The sequence below is a fragment of the Elephas maximus genome, chromosome 4 (assembly GCF_024166365.1).
Source record: "Elephas maximus indicus isolate mEleMax1 chromosome 4, mEleMax1 primary haplotype, whole genome shotgun sequence".
NCBI classification, from domain to species: Eukaryota; Metazoa; Chordata; class Mammalia; order Proboscidea; family Elephantidae; genus Elephas; species Elephas maximus.
In genome coordinates, this window is record NC_064822.1 from 102,650,733 (window position 1) to 102,676,109 (window position 25,377).

The 25,377-nt window shown below is 44.9% G+C and overlaps 1 protein-coding gene across 1 annotated transcript in view; it reads right to left on the bottom strand.

The window, feature by feature from the left end:
- Positions 1-1,208: 1,208 nt before the first annotated feature.
- The window catches only part of VDR (vitamin D receptor), a 72,044-nt gene continuing 47,875 nt past the window's right edge, over positions 1,209-25,377 (bottom strand). Inside the window, exons 10-13 of the mRNA XM_049882935.1 lie at positions 18,221-18,392; positions 6,462-6,613; positions 6,136-6,252; positions 1,209-4,705 (exon numbers count right to left, since the gene is read on the bottom strand). Of these exons, the coding sequence (XP_049738892.1) occupies positions 4,446-4,705; positions 6,136-6,252; positions 6,462-6,613; positions 18,221-18,392 (701 nt within the window). The 3' untranslated portion in view covers positions 1,209-4,445. The remainder of the gene's footprint in view (positions 4,706-6,135; positions 6,253-6,461; positions 6,614-18,220; positions 18,393-25,377) is intronic.

The window sequence follows — 25,377 nt, forward strand, 5'->3', positions numbered from 1 at the left end:
TAGGTGGATTCAAACCTCCAACCTTGTGGCTAGTAGTCAAGCATTTAATCATTTGTGCCACCCAAGGATTCCTCGCATGTGGCTAACGGTTACCTTATTGAACAGCACAGGTGTAGAACCAAAGCTTGCAATGTGAAAACTTAAAATCACCTTATCCCAGCTATAAGATCTTCTCTAGGTCCATTCCTTCCAGATTACCTGGAAAAATTTATCATGATACACAGCCTTGGAGATTTTGTGTTCCTCTAGATCTTCTATGTTAAATGCTACTCTCCTAACAGTTTTAAGAACTGCATTCTTGACACATCTCCAGCCAGAGTTGTGCCCTTTTAAGTAGCTGTTGACTTCCTTTCTCTAAGTCCGTACTTTTTTTATAATAGAATAGCCCTAAAGCCCCATCCCTGATTCTCCCACTCCCATCCCATCCCATCCCAGAGTGACAAGTTTTAGTTTTTGGTTTGAAATCTTTTCAGATGCTTTTGCAAAATTAAAGTAAGTCACATCCACAGGTTCTCAGGCCAACTTACCCTAAATAAATACATCGATCGGACCTGATTTCCCTTTTTACAAATCACGATGTCACGCTCTTGGATATTTTTGTTTGCTATGTTTAGTGAAGTTGTCCTTTACCATAAACTCCCCTTTCCTGGGAATCAGCTCTAACTCCTCTGGGCCCCCTGAGAGTCCTGGCCACTCATGGGAGCCCTTTGCAATCCTCCAAATCACTGGAACCGCTGCCATTTCTAATTCAAGACCTACGACGACGTGCTTGCCGACAGTCGCTTAGTTTTCATTCTTGAGGTTCTCAAGAAAGTGCCACACTTGTTTCCACCCAACACTTTTGCCTAAACACTTCCTGAGGGTAGAGCAGTGTTTGATCCAGTGCCTCCAATTTTCCCACCTCTGGGCCTGCTTTAGGAATGGGAACCTCCTTTATGTCCTCTTTAGTAGAGAGCTTGCGAGACTGCATTTGCCAGGCCCCTTAACTCAGTAGGAAACAGCTAATTAATGGCCTCTGGAGTCAGCTACTAAGGGTTCAAATCCCATCTCTTTCACTTACCATCACTGTGGCTTTGGGTAAGTTATCCCTTCGGCTGAATGGTGGTAATAATAGCCCATATCCCAGAGTATCTTGTAAGAATAAAGCAAGTTGGTTTGCATAAAGCATTTATTTACAGCGGAGCTTGCCACAAAGTAAGTGTTATGTAAGTATGAGCTGTTTGTATTACCATGTACAAAGCTTTCTTCATTGTTTGACAAACTTCTGGTAAACTTTTTTTTCTCTTTGGAAATCACTCAGGAGGCACTCTTTACAGCCTTCTTTTTCTGTTTTATTTCCAGCTTTCACCCAATGTGGCATACTTTCCAACCTTCCCTGTTGGCCTCAACTGGTTTCTCCTACTTGCTTCTAGTTAGCGAGCAGGAGGATTTTCCTGTCTCCTAAAATCTTATTGGAGCCCTGCTGGTGCAGTGATTAAATGTTCTAACCAAAAGGTCGGCCATTCGAATCCACTGGCAGCTCCTTGGAAACCCTATGGGGCAGTTCTGATCTGTCCTACAGGGTCACTATGAGTTGGATCGACTGGACAGCAATGAGTTTGTTTTTTTGGGTTTAGAATCTTGTTTATTTGGCATTTTAGTGTGCACTTTCCTGGGCTTCCAATAATATATTTTAAAAGTCTTACATTTATAAATGCCTTTCAGGCTCTCTCATTCTAAAAGAGAATAAATGATAATATTTTCTTCCAGTTCAGGCCCCATGAAACCTCATTTTTCCTACTTCTCTTTTCCTCTCGGTTCTTAGACTTCCCCTGGGGAGTAGTCTGGGCTGCTGGGGGCTCCAGGGCTGTGTAACTGATGTTCTCAGTATCTATCGATTCCCTGGAGAAGCCAGAGCCAGAGGGAGAGCTGGAAAGGTGGAGACATTACAAAGACAAATGCATTTTATTGATAAGGCAACAGCATTATACAAGATGAGGCAGAGGCCCCATCAGGCCAGGGCCACAGTGGGGAGGGGTCTGATTCACATTGAGACACAGGCAGAGGTGCCCCCTCCTCTCCCCTCTAATGGGTCAGCGGGTTACAACCCAGGGAAGGAAAGATGGAAGGGATCCTGGATCTAGGCTAGCTCTGTCCAAACCCCAGGGCTGCCCCCAAGGGACTGGATCAGCTCACAGGGGGTGGCAAATGGGGTCGGAGCTCAAGCGTGGTGTAATGAAAAGAGCACTGGGCCACAAGCCCAAAGCCTGGGTCGAGTTCTGGAGCCACTTCTAACTAATTACACAAGCTTGGGCCAGTCATGTACTCCTCCAAAAGAAGCGTCAGTTTTCCTTAACAAGGGGTTGAACGAGCTTAGCAATTTTCAAGCTTTTTCTGAAAAGCAAGCTGGACCAATGTGTTCTGCAGCTAAAATCAAATAAGGGCCTCTCCCTAATTTGTAGAATAACAACAACAATAATTAATGTATAGAATTTTCACAAGGTAAGTTCTCCCTCCATAAATATCTCTTGATCAGTGGTGCTTGCTACCCTCTATATTAAAATGTAGTACAAGATGGGGTGTGATTTCAAAAAAACACTCATACCTCATAAATTGAAGATTAAGCCATATGTGTGGTAAGCACGTGGCTTTCAGATGTTTTTCCACCTGAAGCATGCTGAGAAACACTGAGCCAGGTGGACACTGACAGCTCTTCCCAAGTTAAGTCTGATTCCTGCCAGAGACTTCAGGGGTACATTCTCTGGGGGCTTGGGTGTCCATGTTCCCACTGTGGTTACAGAGTTGACACAGCAAATGCAGCTGTGGTCCCCAAACTCAAGTAATCATCTGAAGAGCCCTCCATGACTCCCGATGGAAGAAGTTCCATCTACACAGGTCCCACACACCTATAACTCATGCTCACCAAGGACAACTCCCTCCCCCGCCCCGAGCAAACTGACCAAAAGTTCCCACATCCTGGGCTGGCTCAGGAGTCATGGACGCCCCCTCCCCACCCTGACTCATGGGCCCCTTTAGACTTTTGGGAGGTGGAATGAGGCTAAGAAGGGAACAAGCCCTAAATGCTCTCTCTGACCAGCCACCAGAGGCTAACTCTCTCTCCCTCCACCTACACCGAGGTGGGTGGAGCACTCACTCCTGGTTCTGCTGAGTAAACAGTAGTCTTGGAACTATACTAGGCAGGTAGAAGAGCATGACTTGGGATGTTGGGGTTTGAAAATTCTTCTTCATCCACCCTGCAAGGTGGAAAAGATGTGGCCCCCAGCTGAGAAGTAGAAATGGCACTGCTTCTGCAGGCTCTGGGGTGGTTAGGAGAGTGGGCCAATTTCTGGAGCCCTTGGCCATCATAGGGTGAGGCACACCAGTCTCCATGGCTGCTGGGGTGTAGTGTCTGGAGCCAGTGGCAGGTCCTCTCTCCTGGGTGGGGAGGTAAGGCACTGGTGGGGTGAGGAGTAGGACAGTGCTGGGTGCTTTCTGCTCAGGGGCAACTCAGTCCTGCCACATGGATCACTGGAGGGAAAGCTTCCACCACACCACTCCTTAGGCTCCAGGCTGAGAAGGCATGGGCTTGGTGGCAGCGGCAGCCTGTGGCCCCATCTGCTGAGGCTGGGTTTTTCCATTCCCCACTGCCCAGGCCCTTCTTTCTCCCCTGCTGGGCCTCCAGGCAGATGGGCTCTGGGCCAGTGGCCCTAGCAATGGGGAAAAAGCCTAACTTATCAGAGCTACTGCTAGGAGAATGGTGGGGCTTACCATGGCAATGGGATGAAGGGGGCACTGAAGGGCTAGGCAAGTACCCTTTGGGCAGCAGAGGTGGGGGAAGGTGTGACCTCAGTCACCTTGATTTTGGTCATCCTTGGCAGTGAGTGTCCTCGACCGGCCAGAGGAAGGAGGCCCCATTGTGCTCCTTTGCTCTGGGACAGAACAGCACAGACTGACAGGATGGGATGGGAGTGGAGTAGGTGTGTGGGCCAGTTATTTATTGTGGGTACGGTAGGGGGAGAGAGGTCCCCACCAGGCTCTGGACAGGCAGGCCTGGAGTGGGGGGAGGTACAGGTATCTTGGTCCCTGAGGAATGGGGGCGTTTCTCCGCCTGCCTGCTCCCTGGGCACCAGCCAGCAGCCACTTCCAGAGTGGTAGGGGCATCCCTGGGAAGGACCCTGCCTTTTGGCCTCTGCCCTCTGCCCCCGTTTGAGTTTCTTTGCCAAATAGACAGCAACTCCTCTTGACTGAGGTCTGCAGGGATGGGGCAGCCTGGGGCCTGCAGGGAAGGGGGCTGGCATTTAGGTTGGGCAGGAGAGAGCATGGGCTGGGCATGGAAAGGGCACGAGGGAGAAGGGGATGAACTCCAGGGTGGGCAGAAAGAGCTGCTGGGCAGTGGCCAGCCCAAGGCCTGGGCACACAGCCCCTGAGGGGCGGCCCCACCCAGGCACTTCCTCATGCTGCCCTAGTCAGGAGAGCTCATTGCCAAACACCTCCATCAGGAGGGGCGTGAGCTTCATGCTGCACTCGGGATGGAAGGAGAGGCAGCGGTACTGCTTGGAGTGCTCCTCATTGAGGCTGCGCAGGTCGGCCAGCTTCTGGATCATCTTGGCGTAGAGGAGGTGGCCGCCTGGGGGTGGGTGGCGGCAGCGGATGTAGGTCTGCAGCGTGTTGGACAGGCGGTCCTGGATGGCCTCGATGAGTGCAGCGTCCTGCACCCCAGGGCGGTCTGTAGACACAGGGCAGAGGAGGCACAGGAGCTCTGAGGCGGGTCTTCACCCCTTACTCTCCCCACCTACCCCTGCCCATAGCACCTAACCTCAGCAACTTCCTAGACCACCCTGTACTCTGCTTACCTGTGACACCCAAAGCTCAAAATCTCTCAGTGACTTCCCACTGCATTTAGGATGAGGTGGCAAGGCCTTCCTGGGGCCCGTCTGGCCCTGCTGCCACCTTGCCTCTCTCCTTCTCTCCTACGCCCAGGCCTCCCGTCAGTACCCTAATGCCCCATGCTCCCTGACTTCCAGGCTTCACATTTGCCTTCCCTCTGCCTGAAACTCAGCTCTTTTATCTTCGCTGGCTTTTACTGATCCTTCGGGCTGTTGTTGTTAGGAGTTGATTCCAACTCACAGCATCCCTATGGGACAGAATAGAACAGTTCCATAGGGTTTTCTAGGCTGTAATCTTTATGGGAGCATATTGGTGGTTTTTCTTTCACAGAGCTGTTGGGTAGATTTGAACTTACAACCTTTAGTTAGCAGCTGAGCACTTAACTGTTGTGCCACCAGGGCTCCTTGGTAGCAGCATAAAAGACCTTCCTCCAGGAGCCCATTCCTGACCACACCTTCTCCCCAGTCCCCAGGCTGCACTAGATTCTCCTGGTATACCCTCTGATGGTATCACACCCTTCTTTACCTTTAGAAACTTCATTACATTAGGAATTATTTGTTAATATCTCCTCCTAAACTTCACGGGACAGATGTCTGTGTCTTGGCTTGCTACTGCTGAATCCCCGTGCCTAGCACAGTGCCTGGCACCTCATGGGTGCTTAGTAAATTGCTGCTGAGTATATGAGCGAGTAAGTGTGTGAATGCTGGCTGAGGGGTGGGAGGCATCCCCATGCAGACACCACTCACTTGTCCTCCACCCTGAACACAGCCCAGTCTGAGGTACGGTCACCCCCTTCGGGCCTCATTACCAATATAACACCCTCTGGACCTCTTCTTTCTCTCCCTCTTCCTACCCCAAATAGACATAAGTGGTCAAGGGTCACAGGACCCTGCCTCCAAAATCAGTCAGAACCACCTATCAGGTACCATCTGGGTTTTGTAATCTGTCCCCCAAGAGAAACTCAAATATCAGGAAAGTCCTATCCAATTCACACAAGAGCAAAGACTGAGTGTTGGAAACACCCAAGACTGTCTGTGGCCTGTCAGGTGGGATTTGGTGCAAACGCCGTGCAAAGCGAAAGGCAGTGAGCAACCCCACAACATACACATGTCATAGGGGCTGTGCAAACCCAGCCGAGTGAACCTTTTCCTAGTCTTCTCCTTTTGCTCACTTCTCCCCCCACATTGCCCTGCTGGCCCTCAGCAGTGCTGTGTCCTTCACTCGTTCTACTCCCCAGGTCCCCAGGTTCCTCAGGGTGAGGCACCATACCTGGAGAGACAATGCAGATGGCCATGAGCAGGACATGCTCTTCCTCATGCAAGTTCAGCTTCTTTAGTCCCACCTGGAACTTGATGAGGGGCTCAATCAGCTCCAAGCTGTGTCCAGCTATGAGAGAGAGCAACCAGGTGGTATGGGCAGAGCTGAGGAGCCACTTAACCCATCCCATCCCACCTCCAACCCTGACTGGGCCTGGCCTTCCCTTCTCTCCCTGTTGTTACCTAGCCCCCTCCCATGTGCCTGATGGGGGCCCATGACTCAGGAGGGATGAGCCAGAGTCTAGGAGCTGGAGAGGGAGGTGCAGAGGCTAGATGTACCTTTGGTTACATCACTGACACGGTACTTGTAGTCCTCGCTGCCACAGGTCCAGGACATGTCGTCCATGGTGAAGGACTCATTGGAGCGCAACATGATGACCTCAATGGCACTTGACTTCAGCAGCACGATCTGGTCCTCAGAGGTGAGGTCTCTGCCAGGGAGGGCAGGAAAGGGCTAAGGTTACTGCTCAAGATCATTAAATCATGCAAATCACTTTCGTGTTTTGGCAGGTATAAACATGCCAGGTGAACAGTTGGTGCCCTGGATCCTCCAATGAGGAGCTTGCAGCCTGGCTGGAAAGCACGAGACAATCCCTTAAGGGAGAACAAGTCAAGACTGTGATCATGTGCCAAGGTGAGAAGTAAAATAGCCCAACAACCTACACAAGGAAAACCTAGTAACTTTCCATGATCTCCAAGGCCCAAGCAGCCAGAGTTAGGAAAAGGACGACAGAAGTTAAGGAAGCCCCTGGCATTATCTCATGGATTTGATGGTCTGCAAATAGCATGGCCAGAGTCATCTTCAACAGCTCCTACTCTTCCAAAATTTCCTCTTCCTGCTCTGGTCCCTCCCAGTAATAAAGGCCAACTCTGTCTCTAGGACATTTCTTGAGCCGTTGATTTCCATCCCACCTTCACCAGAACTGCCCTGGTTCAGAGGTCCAGCATCTTCTTACAATAGCCACCTGACTGAAATCTGGGACTCAATTCTTTCAGGTCTCTCATTACTTTCTTATTGCTGCCTGAGAGAAATGCCATTTCTGTGTTCAGAAATCCTCATTGGCTCTTCATCTTCTCAGGATCAAGCCTGTACTCCATAGCTTGACTACAAGCTATCTTTCTCACCTCCTTTCCCACTGAAACTCCACCAACCTTCCATTTCAGCACCGTTGGGCTACCTCACATTCAGATGCTGTGTGTTCTCATACCAACGTGCCTGTGATAGCTCCAGCTCAGACACCCTTCCTTTAATGCTCTATCTCATGTTTTTGGCCCTCCACCCAATATGGTCTCTGTTGGGGCCCACCTCCCAACTCTTTTCAACAGAATTAGAGCCATTCCTTTATGACTCACTGCCTGTTGCTTATGTTTTTATTTTGCCCTCTCCCTTTAGCTTTGTTCTTTACATGTTTGTCTCTGGCTCTTAAATGTAAGCTCTTTGAAGGCCATTGTTATTGTTAGCTGCCATCAAGTCAGCCCCCTGACTCATGGTGACCCTGTGCACATCCAGTTGACAAAATGCTACCTAGTTCTGAGCCACCCCCCGGATTGGTTGCAGATGGGACGTATGTGATCCGTAGAGTTTTCTTTGGCTAATTTTCAGAAATAGATTCCATTTAGTCTGGAAATTCGGCATTATAGCAGCCTTCACTGACAGGTGGATGGTAGCTGCGTATGAGGTGCATTGGCTGGGAATTGATCCATGTCTCCCACATGGAAGGTGAGATAACTACTGGAGGTGAGATTTCTACAAGTGAACCACCACTGCCCCCATTATTACCTTTAGCACTGCCCACAAACTAAACACTGAGCTCTGAGCACACTGAAACCAAACCAAACCCATTGCCACTGAGTTGATTCTGACTCATAGAGACCCTATAGGACAGAGTAGAACTGCCCCATAGGGTTTCCAAGGAGCCGCTGATGGATTCAAACTGCTGACCTTTTGGTTAGCAACCAAGCTCTTAACTACTGCACCACCATGGCTTATTTAGGAGAGGATCAATAAATATATCTTGATTGAGTCAAGAAGCCAATGACTAGTTCCACTATTGTGAGTCAGGAGCTGGGCTTTTTTGAACATGGGCAAGGAAAATGCAGGGTCTACAGAACAACTTGTTTCCGGTTTTTCCTCCCTTTCTCCCTCTGCCTGAATCTCCTTAGACAGGCTGTCACCCTCTCCGTGGCTGCACTTAGACATGCAAAAAGATGGGAAGTGGTTGTTAACTGATGACAGTTCTGTATCAACAGGTGGCAGGTGTTGGGGAATGAAAAGACTTGCATGATCAGAATGGCCAACAAAAGATCTGCATTGGATCCCACTTTGAAGCGTGGAGTCTGGGGTCTTAAATGCTAACAAGTGGCCATCTAAGATGCATCAGTTGGTCTCAACCCACCTGGATCAGAGGAGAATGAAGAACACCAAGGTCACAAGATAATTATGAGCCCAAGAGACAGAAAGGGCCACATGAACCAGAGACTTACATCATCCTGAGACCAGAAGAACTAGATGGTGCCCGGCCACAAACGATGACTGCCCTGACAGGGAGCACAACAGAGAACCCCTGAGGGAGCAGGAGAACAGTGGGATGCAGATCCCAAATTCTCATAAAAAGACCAGACTTAATGGTCTGACTGAGACTAGAGGAATCCCAGCGGTCATGGTTCCCAAACCTCTTGTAGGCCCAGGATAGGAACCATTCCCGAAGACAACTCATCAGACATGGAATGGACTGGACAATGGGTTGGAGAGAGATGCTGATGAAGAGTGAGCTACTTGTATCAGGTGGACACTTGAGACTGTGTTGGCATCTCCTGTCTGGAGGGGAGATGGGAGTGTAGAGAGGGTTAAAAAAAAAAATTTTTTTTTAGAGAGGGTTAGAAACTGTCAAAAGGGTCACGAAAGGAGAGACTGGAAGGAGGGAGTGGGCTGACTCATTAGGGGGAGAGTAAATGGGAGTATGTAGTAAGGTGTATATAAGTTCATATGTGAGAGACTGACTTGATTTGTAAACTTTCACTTAAAGCACAATAAAAATTATTTTTTTAAAAAAGGAAATGAATAAGTTTAAAAGCAAGAAAAAAAAATCTGCATTGGAAAAGCCCCACAAAATGCTAGAGTTGAAAGGACCCTTTAGAAATGAGGTGGTCTGATGCCTTCTTCAGCATTCCCGACAGATGGTTTTTCTGCAGCCTCTGGGATTCTTTCAGTGCCAGGGAGCTTGCAGCTTCTAAATGCAGCCGTGAGATTTTTAGCTCCTGGAGTTTAAAGCCCCTCCTATCGAGCTACAATTCATACAGCAGATCATACATTTCATCCATTGATTGTGTGAGGAACACAAAACCAGACTTTTCCATTAATCGTGGGACATCCATTAAATCATTTGAAAAATGCTACCACGTCCCCATTTAGTCTTCTGCAGGATGTGTTGTTAGCTGCCATCAGTCAGCCCATGGCAACCTCATGCATAAGGGAATAAAATGCTGCCCAGTCCTGCGCCATCCCCATGATCGGTTGCAGGTTTTCATTGGGTGATTCTTTGGAAGCAGATCACTAGGCCTTTCTTCCCAGTCTCAGTCTGGAAACTCCGCTGAAACCTGTTCAGCATCATAGACACACGGAAGCCTCCATGGACAGATGGATGTGGGCTGTGCATGAGGTACATTGGCCAGGAATTGACTCCAGCTCTCTTGCCTGGAAGGCAAGAATTCTACCACTAAACAGACAGTCCTAAAGACAAGGTAGAGCCCTGGTGGCATAGTAGTTAACAGTTCGGCTGCTAACCAAAAAGGTCAGCTGTTCAAATCCACCAGCTGCACCATGGAAACCCTATGGAGAAGTTCATCTCTGTCTTACAGGGTTGCTATGAGTTGGACTTGACTTGATGGCAACGGGTTTGGGTTTTTTTGGTTAATGACATAGTGTCTAGACATCTCATCATCCTTGTTATTCTTCTTTAGATGCTCAACCCACATTTAAAAAAAAAATAAAAGCAAACATCACTTCCATTTTGGTTTTAACTGGTTATACACGTAAAACATGTTCACTGTTAAATTTTGGACAGTATCAAAAAATATATTAAAGCAAATACAAATTGCTCATGATTACAGTTAACATTTTGATGTATTTCCTTCCTATTTTTTTCTTTGCAAATATCTATTTTCTTTACATAAATGTAAAGAATGTAAGAATTCTGTATTCTGTATTCCACTTGCTACATCACCAAACATTCTTTGGCTCAGCTCTGCGTGGGTGGTAACTGTGTATGAGGTGCATTGGCTAGGAATTGAATCCAGCTCTCCTGCATGGAAGGCAAGAATTCTACCACTAAATAGACAGCCCTAATGACATGCTAGAGCCCTGTCACATCATAACGTTACATCATAATATCATATGGATATACCAAAAAAAAAAACAAAAAACCCATTGCCATTGAGTTGATTCCAACTCATAGTGACACGATAGGACAGAGTAGAGCTGCCCCACAGGGTTTCCAAGGAGTGACTGGTGGTTTCGAACTGTCAGCCTTTTGGTTGGCAGCCAAGCTCTTAATCACTGCGTCACCACGTCTCCACTGATATAAGTTATTTAATGTCTCCCATTTGCCTATTTTTTGGACATTTTGGTTGTTTCTAACTTTTGCTATTATAAATAATTCTGTGAGGAGCATCTTACATGTAACCTCTTGTTCAATGCCCCACTCAAAATGGATGACCAGAAGAGGAGACATATCCTGTAGGTGTTTCGGCCAGAAGAGATTTTAGTGGGATCACTTCTTATTATTCCTATGAAAGCAAGCTAAAATAACCCCAAGTTATTCCCCAGAGTATGGGAATACAGGGATTGTTTTAGTTTACTTCACAGCAGAACTGAGAGCGCGGTGGACAGGGGTAGAGGTGGATTTAAAGGGGACATTGATGAGGCCTTGTTCCTGCTATGATAGGAGTCAGCTCAGGCTCTGTGTCTACCCTCTGGACCTGGGTAACATTTATAACCTGATCAGTCTTTACACCTGAGGCTGCTTCTGAGCACCTCTGATGTGCTCTGAAAATGGGTTGTTGTCTCAACTTTTTCACCCCCCCAAGGCCAAATCCAGCCCTTCCTCTCCTGTGTTCCCACAGTAGCTCCAGGAGGTCTCTTGCGGAGCTCTTATCATTTGCCAGCAATAGTTAGTTTATATATCTATCTCTTCCATCAGACACTGACTCTCTGGAGGCCAGGAACTGAGGCCTAGTCAACTTTTATCCTTATTAGTTTATATAAGAAAGTCGTTTGTTGAATGGATGGATGAATGAATGAATGAATGTAGAGGGATGGGCATAGGGTGAGGGAACCATTATGATTCCCAGGACTTTGGCTCGGGGGATGGAAATGGTAGTGATGCTGAAGGCATTCAGCCCACGTGGCTGGGCTCCCGCCAGCTTGGCCTGGGCCCTCATCCACTACCCTTGGCAGTGATGCCTGAGTCCTTGATTCTTGGATTCAAGGCTGCTCCTGGCCATTTAGCTGCCACTACTGACACCATCCCCAATCATCTGTCAGTTTGTTGTACTGTGGGGGCTTGTGTGCTGCTGTGATGCTGGAAGCTATGAACCAATATTCAAATACTAGCAAGGTCACCTATGACGAACAGGTTTCAGCTTAGCTTCCAGACTAAGACAGACTAGGATGAAGGACCCAGTGGTCTACTTCTGAAAAGAATAAGCCAGTGAAAACCTTATGAATAGCAGCAGAACATTGTCTGATACAGTGCAGGAAGATAAGCCCCTCAGGTTGGAAGGCACTCAAAAGATAACTGGGGAAGAGCTGCCTCCTCAAAGTAGAGTCCACCTTAATGACATAAACAGAGTCAAGCTTTCAGGACCTTCCCTTCATTTGCTGATGTGGCATGACTCAAAATGAGAAGAAACAGCTGCAAACATCTAGTAATAATTGGAACCTGCAATGTACAAAGTATAAATCCAGGAACATTGGAAATAGTAAAAAATTAAATGGAATGCATAAATATCGATATCCTAGGCATTAGTGAGCTGAAATGGACTGGTATTGGTCATTTTGAAACAGACAATCATACGGTCTACTATGCCGGGAATGACAACTTGAAGAGGAATGGCATCACATTCATTGTCAAAAAGAACATTTCAAGATCTATCCTGAAGTACAACGTTGTCAGTGATAGGATAATATTCACACACCTACAAGGAAGGCCAGTAAATACGACTATTATTTAAATTCATGTACCAATCACTAAGGCCAAAGATGAAGAAATTGAAGATTTTTACCAACTTCTGCAGTCTGAAATTGATCAAATATGCAGTCAGGATGCACTGATAATTACTGGTGATTGGAATGTGAAAGTTGGAACCAAAGAAAAAGGATAGGTAGTGGAAAATATGGCCTTGGTGATAGAAATGATTCAGGAGATCACATGATTGAATTTTGCAAGACCAACAACTTCTTCATTGCAAATACCTTCTTTTCACCAACATAAATGGCGACTACATACATGGACCTTACCAGATGGAACACACAGGCATCAAAGCGACTACATCTGTGGAAAGAGATGATGGTAAAGCTCAATATATCAGTCAGAACAAGGCCAGGGGCAGACCGTGGACCATTAATTGCTCATATGCAAGTTCAAGTTGATACTGAAGAAAACTAGAACAAGTCCATGAGAGCCAAAGTATGACCTTGAGTATATCCCACCTGAATTTAAAAACCATCTCAAGAATAGATTTGACGTATTGAACAATAATGACCGAAGACCAGACAAGTTATGGAATAACATCAAGGACATCATACATGAAGAAAGCAAGAGGTCATTAAAAGACCGGAGAGAAAGAAAAGACCTAAATGGATGTCAGAATAGACTCTGAAACTTGGTCTTGAACATTGAGTAGCTAAAGCAAAAGGAAAAAATAATGAAGTAAAAGAGCTGAACTGAAGATTTCAAAGGGCGGCTCCAGAAGACAGAGTAAAGCATTATGATGACATGTGCAAAGACCTGGGGATAGAAAAACAAAAGGCAAGAACACACTCAGCATTTCTAAAGCTTAAAGAACTGAAGAAAAAAAGTCAAGCCTCGAGTTGCAATACTGAAGGATTCTATGGGGAAAATATTAAACAACACAGGAAGCATCAAAAGAAGATGGAAGGAATATAAGGTGTCACTATACCAAAAAGAGTTGGACAACATTTAACCATTTCGGGAGGTAACATGATCAGGACCGATGGTACTGAAAGAAGAAGTCCAAGCTGCACTGAAGGCATTGGTGAAACAAGTCTCCGGGAATTGACAGAATACTAATTGAGATGTTTCAACAAACAGATGCAGTGCTGGAAGTGTTCGCTTGTTTATGCCAAAGAATTTGAAGACAGCTACCTGGCTGGAAGAGATCCATATTTATGCCTATTCCCAAGAAAGGTGATCCAACCAAATGCAGAAATTATCGAACAATATTACTAATATCACATGCATGCAAAATTTTGCTGAAGATCATTCAAAGGCAACTGCAGCAGTATATCAACAGGACTGCCAGAAATTCAGGCCAGATTTAGAAGAGGACGTGGAACCAGTGATACCATTGCTGATGTCAGATGGATCCTGGCTGGAAGCAGAGAATACCAGAAGGATGTTTACCTGTGTTTTATTGGCTATGCTAAGGCATTCAGCTGGGTGGAACATAACAAATTGTGGATAAAATTGTGGAGAATGGGAATTCTGGAACCCTTAATTGTGCTCATGAAGAATCTGTACACGGATCAAGAGGCAGTCATTCGAACAGAACGAGGGGTTACTGCATGGTTTAAAGTCAGGAAAGGGGTACGTCAAGGTTGTATCCTTTTACCATACCTATTCAATCTGTATGCTGAGCAAATAATACAAGGAATTGGACTATTGAAGAAGAATGGGGCATCAGGATTGGAGGGAGACTCATTAACAACCAGCGATATGCAGATGACAAAACCTTGCTTATTGAATTTGAAGCACTTATTGATGAAGATCAAAGACCACAGCCTTCAGTACGGATTACACCTCAGTGTAAAGAAAACAAAAATCCTCACAGCTGGACCAATAAGCCACATCATGATAAACAAGAAAAGATTAAGATTGTCAAGGATTTCATTTTACTTGGACCCACAATCAACGCCCATGGAAGCAGCAGTCAAGAAGTCAAAAGACTCATTGCATTGGGCAAATCAGCTACAAAAGACCTCTTTAAAGTGTTGAAAAGCAAAGATGTCACCTTGAGGACTAGGTTGCACCTGACCCAAGCCATGATGTTTTCAATCGCCTCATATGCATGCAAAAGCTGGACAATGAATAAGGAAGACTGAAGAAGAATGGACACCTTTGAATAGTGGTGTTGATGAAGAATATTGAATATACAGGGACTGCTGAAAGAATGAGAAAATCTGCCTTGGAAGAAGTACAACCAGAATGCTCCTTAGAAGCAAGCATGGCAAGACTATGTCTCACATACTTTGGACATGTTATCAGAAGGGATCGGTCCATGGAGAAGGACATCATGCTTGGTAAAACAGAGGGCCAGTGAAAAAGAGGAAGACCCTCAGTGAGATGGATTTACCCAGTGGCTGCAACGATGGGCTTAAGCATAACAACTACTCTGAGGATGGCTTGGGACCTGGTAGTGTTTCCGTTTTGTTGTGCATTGGTTCACTACAAGTCAGAACCAACTCAAAGGCACCTAACAACAACAACAACTGATACCACCTCCTCATGCATTTCTTTTGCAGGTGGACAAGGAGGGAGGTTTGTGGGGCACAAACTGAGAGGCTGAAGGGGGAGAGGCAGAGGGAGGGAGCAGGGCCAAGTCCACACCTCAGCACCATTCACACCCAGTATAGTCCCACCCCACTTTGGTCCCATGCCTGCCCTGGAGTCTCATCCTGCTCCTCCCCTCCACCACTCACCCACATAAGAGTCTCATCCTGCCCTTCCCATACCCTCCAGTGGATCGAAGACACCACAGATGTAGCCACTGTTGTTTCACCTCTTGGAAAAACAGAACCCCTAAGCATGGAAACTGGTAGAACCAGGGAGCTATTGGCCTGGCCCTGCCTTGGTCCACTGGAACCTGGGCTTGGGCTCCAGGCCAGGCTCAGCATCACCCCTGTCCAGTCACAGAGAGTGTCCATATCAGTGTCTCCCTAGAGAGCTCTTGCCAAGGCCTGTCTCATTTTTATGGGAAAACATTCCACTCTGGGACTTTTCAAGTCATGCTGAAAAGAGAGAAGCCAATCCAAGACAGTACAGGATCAATTTAAACAATTTTGCATCAGTAGCTAGGCATCTCCAGTACCTGCTCCTATGTAACTCACTTTGACTATGACTGCAGGGCTAGACTAGAGATCTCTGGGAAAAGGAGGCTTGGGAGGAAAGGGAGTGGATAGACTTCAGCTCAGCCCTTCACAGAGAAATTGAGAGGAGAGTAGTACTACTTGAGTCCATGCATATGTGCGGGTATCTACCAGGGGCAACCCGGGGTGACACAAATGGTTAAGTGCTTTGCTGCTAACTGAAAGGTTGGTGGTTTGAGTCCACACAGAGGTGCCTTGGAAAACAGGTCTGGCGATCTACTTCCAAAATATCAGCCGTTAAAAACTTTATGGAGCACAGTTCTACTCTGACACACACAGGGTTCCCATGAGTTGGCAGCTGATTTAAGGGATAGGGACCAAGGTTATGGAAGAAAAATGGGGTCTTGGGTTACTTCGTGGAGAGGGCAGCATAGGGGTAATCTGGTTAAATGAGTAGCTTTCTCCGTAGGACAGTTTTCCCATATGCTCAGTCCCAGCCAATCACCAAACTTTAGCATCTGGAAAGGGCCTTGGGGCCATCTCGTCCAACTCCCCACTAGAGCAGGGAAGGACGGACCCTGTGTAGATGAGGATTACTCCTCAGAATTAGGAATGGAAGCTGCTTGCTACATAAACCAAAAACCGAACTCTGCCGTCAAGTTACTTCCGACTCATAGCGGCCCTATAGGACAGGGTAGAACTGCCCCACAGGGTTTCCAAGGAGTGGCTGGTAGATTTGAACTGCCAAACTTTTTGGTTAGCAGCCAAACTCTTAACTACTGCGCCACCACACAGGCACTTTGAAATGTTTTTTTCTCTCACTGTTTACACAAAACAAGCTTTTGGAATACATGGAGTTTGCACACAGTAACCTGAAGAGTAGAGGTGGGAGTTGGAACCTGTCTGAGCGAACTGTGCTGTCAGTTCCAAGGAAAGGCTCTGGAGGGCAAGTCCCAAGCATAGTGTGATGCTGGGCTCAGACACTCGGTTCTTATTCCCGTCTCACTGCCAGAGTGGCCCTCCCTTCCTACTCTTTCTGCAACCAAAATGTACAACTCAGTAAGAGTATCTTACCAACATTTGGTGTTTTTCTTTTCTTCACAATTTTCACGTTAATTTCAGGGGAAAAGCACTGGAGAGTTCCTGGTATTTGAGTTGGTGGGAGGAGTACAATATAGTCCCCGACCTACGACATATCTGAGTTATGACGAACCGGACCCACAACTGTCTTTTTTTTTTGTACATCTTATCATTAGTAATATGTACTACGTACAATGTCGCAGTGTGTAATTTGCTGATGTTATCATTCTCAGATGTTCACTCACAGATGTTCCCTTTTATGATTTACTGTTCAAAACACTGCCATATCACAGGCTGTGACCCAACCTACAATGAAGTCTGTGTCGGTGTCAGAAGTAATGGAGAGAAATTTCGGCAATTTTCAACTCTAAGGACATAAACAATTGAACTGCACGTGTGCCCAGCAGCCTTCACAACTTCAACTTCATTGTTATGACACTGAAGCCTACTTCACTGTAGACCAGACCTATAGTGTGATTTTATTCAGCATTTCGTACCATAAGAAACATCAATTGTTAATTTAAAATGAGGTATTCAATTTACATCAGAACAGACTTACAACGGAGTGGTTGGAACAGAACTCAGCCTTAAGTCAGGGACTACCTGTAACACAGAGCCAGCTGCCTCAGGGTAGAAACAAACTGGGAAGTGCTGGGTTTAGCTATGTGAATTACTGTCATAAAAAAAAAAAAAATTTTTTTTTTTTTTTTGCTGAAAATGAAGGTCTCTGAGTGGTGCAAGCAGTTTGCGATCAACTGCTAAGTTTGGTGGTGTGAACCCATCCAGCAGCTCTGCAGAAGAAAGGCCTGGAGAACTGCCACCATAAGGATTACAGTCAAAAAAAAAAAAAAAATCTTATGGAGCTCAGTTCTACTCTGTAACACATGGGTCACCCTGAGTAGTAGGAATGGACTCTATAGCAAAGGGCCCCCCCCCCACTGGAAATGCAGCAATTTAGACAGTAATTAATGGCTTCCCTAGACATCAGAGAAATCCACAAAACAACAAATGGCACTTTATATCAGTTTCCAGGCAGCACTGGCCAATGTCCCAGCACTTTCCTGCTCCCAGTGCTCTACTGCTGGGTCTAAGCATCAGCATCTCAGAGGCAGTGCCTAGGAGTTGCAGTTCTGCTACAGTGACAGCTGTTGCCACTACATGAGATGATCATAATATTGCTTGACTTTTTAAAAATTTATTTCTATTTCCCAACCACGTTGTATACGTATTTTATGGCAATGTATCAAATGAACGTCTGAAAACAACAAGGATATAAACATACATAAATACAGAGGCAACTATACTAAAAACATCAACATTATATTGTATTAAGAATATTTAATACTTCATGAATATTTAAATATAAGTACTATGCACACCATTATTATCAAGACAATAAAACGTTTGTTATAAACTACAGCACAGTTCTACTCTGTCCTTTAGGGTTGCTATGAGTTGGAATCAACTTGACAGTAATGGTTTTGGTTTTGGGCCTACCCCAGAGATTCTGATTTAGGTGGTCTGGGGTAGGGCCTGACCCTCTATTTTTGGGAAGCAGTGTGGCCTTCCAGCCTTCTTATAGCTCATTCCAGTATCCTGATTCTGTTTCTCTGATGTCACAGAAGCATCCTACCTGAATCCTGGTATCATCTTGGCAAAGCCAATGACCTTCTGGATGCTGTAACTGACCAGGTCAGCCAGGTGGGGTAGCATGGAGAGCTGGGACAGGTCTAAAGTCTCAGAAGGGTCGTCAGAGTCGCCTTCTTTCAGGTCCAGGTTGGAGAAACTGGATGGCTCCATCATGTCTGGGGGAAGAGTGAGGTAAGAGAAGGAACTGTTTAAGGATACTGCAGCCAGGTCTCCTCCTGCTCACCCCTGTGAGGACCTCCTATGACTGCTTCTCTCCACAGGATCACTCTTCAGCCTCAGGATTCCCTCTGGGATTCCCCCTATCTCTTCTTTCAGCAATGTTGAGGTAGGAAAATCAAAGAGCCAGAGCTCAGAGAAACAATACTTCCTTAAGCCATGATTTTCAGCCCAGCTTTAAAGACCTGTGTTGTTCCTAATGACATAAAATCAAAAATAATTTTGAACAAATGAACTTGTGGGAAAAAACGTTCAGCCTCACTAATGATCAAAGAAATGCAAATAAAACATCTGTGTTTTTCAACTATAAAACTTGAAATAAACCCATTGCCATCAAATGGGTTCCAACTCATAGCAACCCTATAGGACAGAGTAGAACTGCCCCATAGGGTTTCCAAGGTTGTAATCTTTACGGAGGCAGACTGCCACATCTTTTTCTAGCATAGCAGCTGGTGGGTTTAAACCACTGACTTTTCGGTTAGCAGCTGAGCGCTTAACCACTGTGCTAGCTTAGCTGCTAAAACTAGAAATGAATATGTCTAAATGTTGATGCTAGAAGGACATGAACCAAAGAGGACATCCAAGCAGTCAACAAACATATGAAAAAATGTTCACAATCATTAGCCATTAGAGAGATGCAAATCAAAACTACAGTAAGATACTATCTTACCCCAGCTAAAATGGCACTGACAGAAAAAAAAAAAAACAGATAACAACAAATGTTGGTGAGGATGTGGGGAGATTGGAACTCTTATCCATTGCTGGTGGGACTGTAAAATGGTACAACCACTACGGAAAATGGTATGTCACTTTCTCAAAAAACTAGAACTACCCAATAACCCAGAAATCCCACTCTTAGGTATATACCCTAGAGACCTAAAGATAATGACATGAACAGACATATGCATGCCTATGTTCATTGCTGCTTTATTCACAATAGCAAATAAATGGAAAAAGCTGAAGTGCCCATCAATGGATGAATGAATAAGCAAATTGTGGTACATACACACAATGGAATTCTACATAACCATAAAGAACAATGATGAGTCTGTGAAACATATTATAACATGGATGGACTTGGAGGGCATAATGTTAAGTGAAATAAGTCAAGCATATAAGGATGTAATGGTTAAGACTGGGTGTAATTTGGCTGGGCTGTGATTCTCAGTTGTTCAGCAGTAATGTAGTGATGTAGTTTGGCAATCATGTAATGATATAGTCATCCTCCGTTTTGTGTTCTGATATAATTATCTTTCATGATGTGATCAACCTATCAGTTGTAAGAGGAGTTTCCTCAGGGGTGTGGCCTGCATCCAATATATACAGATGTTCTGGTAAAGCTCGCTGACTTTTGTTCTGGATCCTGCATTCAGCTTGTCATATTCTGACCTCCAGTTCTTGGGACTTGAACCAGTGGCCAATCATCTGACCTGCTGATTCCGAGATTTGCCAGCTTCCACAGCCCTGTGAACTAGCAGCCTGCCATCTGACCTGATTCACCAGCTTCAGTAGCCCTGTGGGCCAGCAGCCTCTCATCTGACCTGCTGATTTAGGATTCATCAGCCCCTGCAACCATGTGAGTCAGGAGAAGCCTTCAGCCTGACCCACGGATATGGGACTTGCCAACCTGCACACCGCGTAAGCCATTTCCTTGAGATAAATTTCTCTCTCTCTCTCTCTATGTATATACATATGATTCATTTGTTTTGCTTCTCTAGAGAACCCAGCCTAAGACAAAGGACAAATATTATACAATCCTTCTTTTATAAGAAGACAAACACAGAACCCAGTGCTGTCGAGTTGATTCCGACTCATAGCGACCCTATAGGACAGAGTAGAACTGCCCCATAGAGTTTCCAAGGAGTACCTGGTGGATTTCAAACTGCCGACCCTTTGCTTAGCAGCTGTAGCACTTAACTACTACACCACCAGGGTTTCATAAGAAGACAATTAGATAAATATAGAGACCAATGTCCATTGGTGGGGGAGGGGTTTGGGGAAAGTACACTTTATACCGTAGAGACTAGTGGCACCAAATATGGGTGCAGAGAGCACAGCACCACCAAAGTAAAAACGAGTGTTTGAGTACAGGGATGGGTACAGGCAAACTGGTAGGTAGGTTAGGTAGGGTAGGTACAGGTTGTATGTAGGTGAGGAGAGGTAGAAGGACCTGCTAAAAAACAAAAAACCTGTTGCCGTGAAGTTGATTCCAACTCATAGCGACCCTACAGGACGGAGTAGTAGAACTGCCCTATATGGTTTCCACGGAGCACTTGGTGGATTCATACTGCTGACCTTTTGGTTAGCAGCCGTAGCTCTTAGCCACTACGCCACCAGGGTTTCCGAGAAGGATCTATAGGTAGATGTAAATACGAATACATGGGTGCAGGCACATATATTCACTGAAGACACAAATACAGATACTCCTCAGGCATAACTAAACACCTTCCAACAGTGGTTTTCTCGTTTCCAAGGCTTAGGATCACAATCTCATGAGGCAACTCAGTCAATGGGCATAATGTAGTTCACAAAAATGATGATCTGCATCCTAGTGAATTGAGTAGCAAGTGGGGCCTTAAAAGCTTGCAAGTGGCCATCTAAGATACGGCTACGGGTCTCCGCTCACCAGGAACAAAATGGTAAGAAGGTAACAAAAATCGCAGACAAGAAACAAGTCTACACGAGTCACAACTTCACCTACCCTGAGACCAGAGGAATTAGATGGTTCCTGGCTACCACGACTGACAGTTCTGACTGGGTTCACAACAGTTGGTTTCAGATAGAATGATAGAAAATACGGACAGAACTCAAATTCTTATTTTAAAAAAAGAAGCCAGATAAACTGGAACAGTAGAGAACAGAGAACTGCCTGAGACTATCGCCCTGAGACACTCTTTAAACCTAGAACCGAGCCTATGCCCTGAGATCACCTTTTAGCGAAATAGCAGAGTGGCACACAAAATAAAGGATATTACCTGTAAGACCCGTGCCCTAATTAAAAACAATCAGTCTGAAACCAAAAGGTCAACAATTACTCAAAAGCAAAGATGAGAAGATAAAGGGGCAGGGAAACTAGAGTACTGGAAAAGGAACAAACTGAACACAAACAGAACGTTAAGTGTGATAAACAAATGTCACCCAACAATTTGTGCAGAAATTGTCAAATGGGAACCTAATTTGCTCTGTAAGCTTTCACCAAAAACTCAATAAAATATTATTAAAAACAAATTACAAGATACAAAAAAAAAAAAAAGTTGATGCCAGTATCTGTAAGGACTCAGGGACACAGGAGTCCTATGAAGTGTCGAGTGTTAATAGAAGTGTAAGTCTGTACCAGCAATCTAGAAAACTATTTAACAATAGGGGTCAAAAGCCTGCAAGTATTCGTTCTCTTTGAATTCCCACTTTTACAAACTCATTATAAGGAAAAAAATCAGAATAAATGAAAATTTTTAGCCACAAGCATACTGCTATACTCATGAAAAGCTGAGAAACACTCTAGATATCCAATGATAGAAAATTTAGATGACTGAATGACACAAAACTAGGATATAATTAAGGGGAAAAAGCAAATTACCAGACTGTGTACAGCATTTCATTTCTGAATACACTTTTATGTTGAAAAAAATATGAGAAAGATATGTGCCAAGTGTTAACAGTGATTATCTTTCAGATTAAGTGATCACAGTAGATTAAAGATTATATGATAGATAGACAAATATATAGACAGATAGAGGGATGGAGAGATGTAGGTATATACATCAAAGCTCGTTGCCATCAACTTGATTCCAACTCATAGTGACCCTATAGGACAGAGTAGAACTGTGCTGTAGGGTTTCCAAGGCTGTAAATCTTTACAGGAGCAGACTGCCACATCTTTCCCCCACAGAGTGACTGGTGGGTTCGAACTGCCAACCTTTCAGTTAGTAGCCAAGTGCTTAACCACTGTGCCACCAGGACTCCTTAACATATATATGTATACACACACACACACACACATATATTTGTATATTATGCATTTATTTACTTTACATTTTCTGTATGTCTACAATGAACATGTATGTATAATAATTTCTAAAAGTTAAAAATGAAAATTCGTTTGAATTTTTAAATAAATACAGTAAAACCTTTGAAAGCTGGAAACTGTAAGGTGGAAACCTGCCAGAGAAGAAAATCTCAAATAGTATTTTCCACTAACAAACAGCAATAGAAAAGTGGTAGGGCTGTACCCTGTCAAAGGCGGAAAACCTGGGAGATCTGGAAAAGCAAGGCAGTCCTGTCAAGTTCCGGGTTTCACTGTATATGCTCTTCTGAACATACCATTGGTGGGCGGGAATACTTCAATTAACTTATGATGTTGTTGTGTCCCATTGAGTAGATTCTGTCTCACAGCAACCCTGTGGAGCAGAGTAGAACTGCCTCATAGGATTTCCTAGGCTGAAATCTTTATGGGAGCAGATCACCAGGTCTTTTCTCTTGTGAAGCAGAGAAAAGGGGTGGGTTTGAATCTCTGACCTTTCAGTTAGGAGCCGAGTGCCTAACCATTGTGCTACCAGGGCTTCTTCCATGGTAAGTGATAGCATATAACTCCTAAATAATAGGGAATTATTTTTAGCCGAGATACAGACCAATGTATAACTTACAAAGACTGATGCTCACTGATACGAACGAACATGCCATCCCATGAAAAGAGCAGAAAGGTGGGTAGAGAACATTTACACTTGGGCAGGGTCCCTACAAGGGGAGGGGCTCAGAGGATCAAACAATCCATGCAGTGGCTGGTGCTATTAGCCCCTGACCACCTTTCCCCTTTCACTTCTGGGTGGGCAGACACAATGTCTGGCTCCCACTGCTGTCCCAGTCCAGTTGGCAGTGTAAGCCCCTCCCATCTATTCTGAATCTGTGCACCAACTCTGGAGGTATCCTATCTAAGGATGCCGGTCACCTGGAGAAAAGAGGGCTTTTCCATCCCTACCCTCCCCCACGCCTGTCGGTTTGTAGTACTGTGGGGGTTTGCATGTTGCTGTGATGCTGGAAGCTATGCCACCGGTATTCAGATACCAGCAGGGTCACCCATGGAGGATAGGTTTCAGCTCAGCTTCCAGGCTAAGACAGACTAGGAAGAAGGACCCAGCAGTCTACTTCTGAAAAGCATTAACCAGTGAAAACCTTATGAATAGCAGTGGAACGTTGTCTGATATAGTGCCTAAAGGTGAGCCTCTCTTGTTGGAAGGCACTCAAAAGACAACTGGGGAAGAGCTGCCTCCTCAAAGTAGAGTCAACCTTAATGACATGGATGGAGTAAAGCTTTCGGGACCTTCATTTGCTGATGTGGCATGACTCAAAATGAGAAGACACAGCTGCAAACATCCATTAATAATCAGAACCTGGAATATACGAAGTATGAGGAAAATTGGAAATGATCAAAAATGAAATGGAGTGCATGAACATCGATATCCTAGGCATTAGCGAGCTGAAATGGACTGGTACTGGCCATTTTGAATCGGACAATCATATAGTCTACTATGCTGGGAATGACAACTCGAAGAGGAATGGTGTTGCATTCATCATCAAAAAGAACGTTTCAAGATCTATCCTGAAGTACAACTTTGTCAGCGATAGGATAATATCCATACACCTACAAGGAAGACCAGTTAATACAACTGTTTAAACTTACCCACCAAACACTAGGGCCAAAGGTGAAGAAATAGAAGATTTTTATCAGCTGCTGCAGTCTGAAATTGATCCAACGTGCAATCAGGATCACTGATAATTACTGGTGATTGGAACGCGAAAGTTGGAAACGAAGAAGGATCGGTAGTTGGAAAATATGGCCTTGGTGATAGAAACAATGCCAGAGATCGAATGATAGAATTTTGCAAGACCAATGACTTCTTCAAGTAAATACCTTCTTTCACCACCATAAACGGTGACTATACGCATGGACCTCACCGGGTGGAAAACACAGGAATCAAACTGACTATATCTGTGGAAAGAGACGATGGAAAACCTCAATATCATCAGTTGGAACAAGGCCAGGGGCCAACTGTGGAACAGACCATCAATTGCTCTTATGCAAGTTCAAGCTGAAACTGAAGAAAATCAGAGCAAGTCCGTGAGGGCCAAAATATGACCTTGAGCATATCCCACCTGAATTTAGAGACCATCTCAAGAATAGATTTGATGCACTGGACACTAGTGACCGAAGACCAGACAAGTTGTGGAATGACATCAAGGACATCATATATGAAAAAAGCAAGAGGTCGTTGAAGAGATAGAAAAGAAAGAAAAGACCAAGATGGATGTCAGAGAAGACTCTGAAACTTGCTCACGAACGTTGAGCAGCTAAAGCAAAAGGAAGAAATGATGAAGTAAAAGAACTGAACAGATTTCAAAGGGCGGCTCAAGAAGACAGAGTATTATAATGACATGTGCAAAGAGCTGGAGCTAGAAAACCAGACGAGAAGAACACACTAGGCGTTTCTCAAGCTGAAAGAACTGAAGAAAAAATTCAAATCTCGAGTTGCAATAGTGAAGAATTCTATCACAGGAAGCATCAAAAGAAGATGGAAGGAATACACAGCGTCATTATATCAAAAAGAATTAGTCAATGTTCAACCATTTCAAGAGGTAGCGTATGATCAGGAATTGAAGGTACTGAAGGAATTCCAAGCTGCTCTGAAGGCATTGGTGAAAAACAAGGCTCCAGGAATTGATGGAAATATCAACTGAGATGTTTCAACAAACTGATGCAGTGCTGGAGGTGCTCACTCGCCTAGGCCAAGAAATATGGAAGACAGCTTCCTGGCCAAATGACTGGAAGAGATCCATATTTATGCCTATTCCCAAGAAACATGATCCAACCGAATGTGGAAATTATAGAACAATATCAATAATATCACACACAAGCAAAATTTTCCTGAA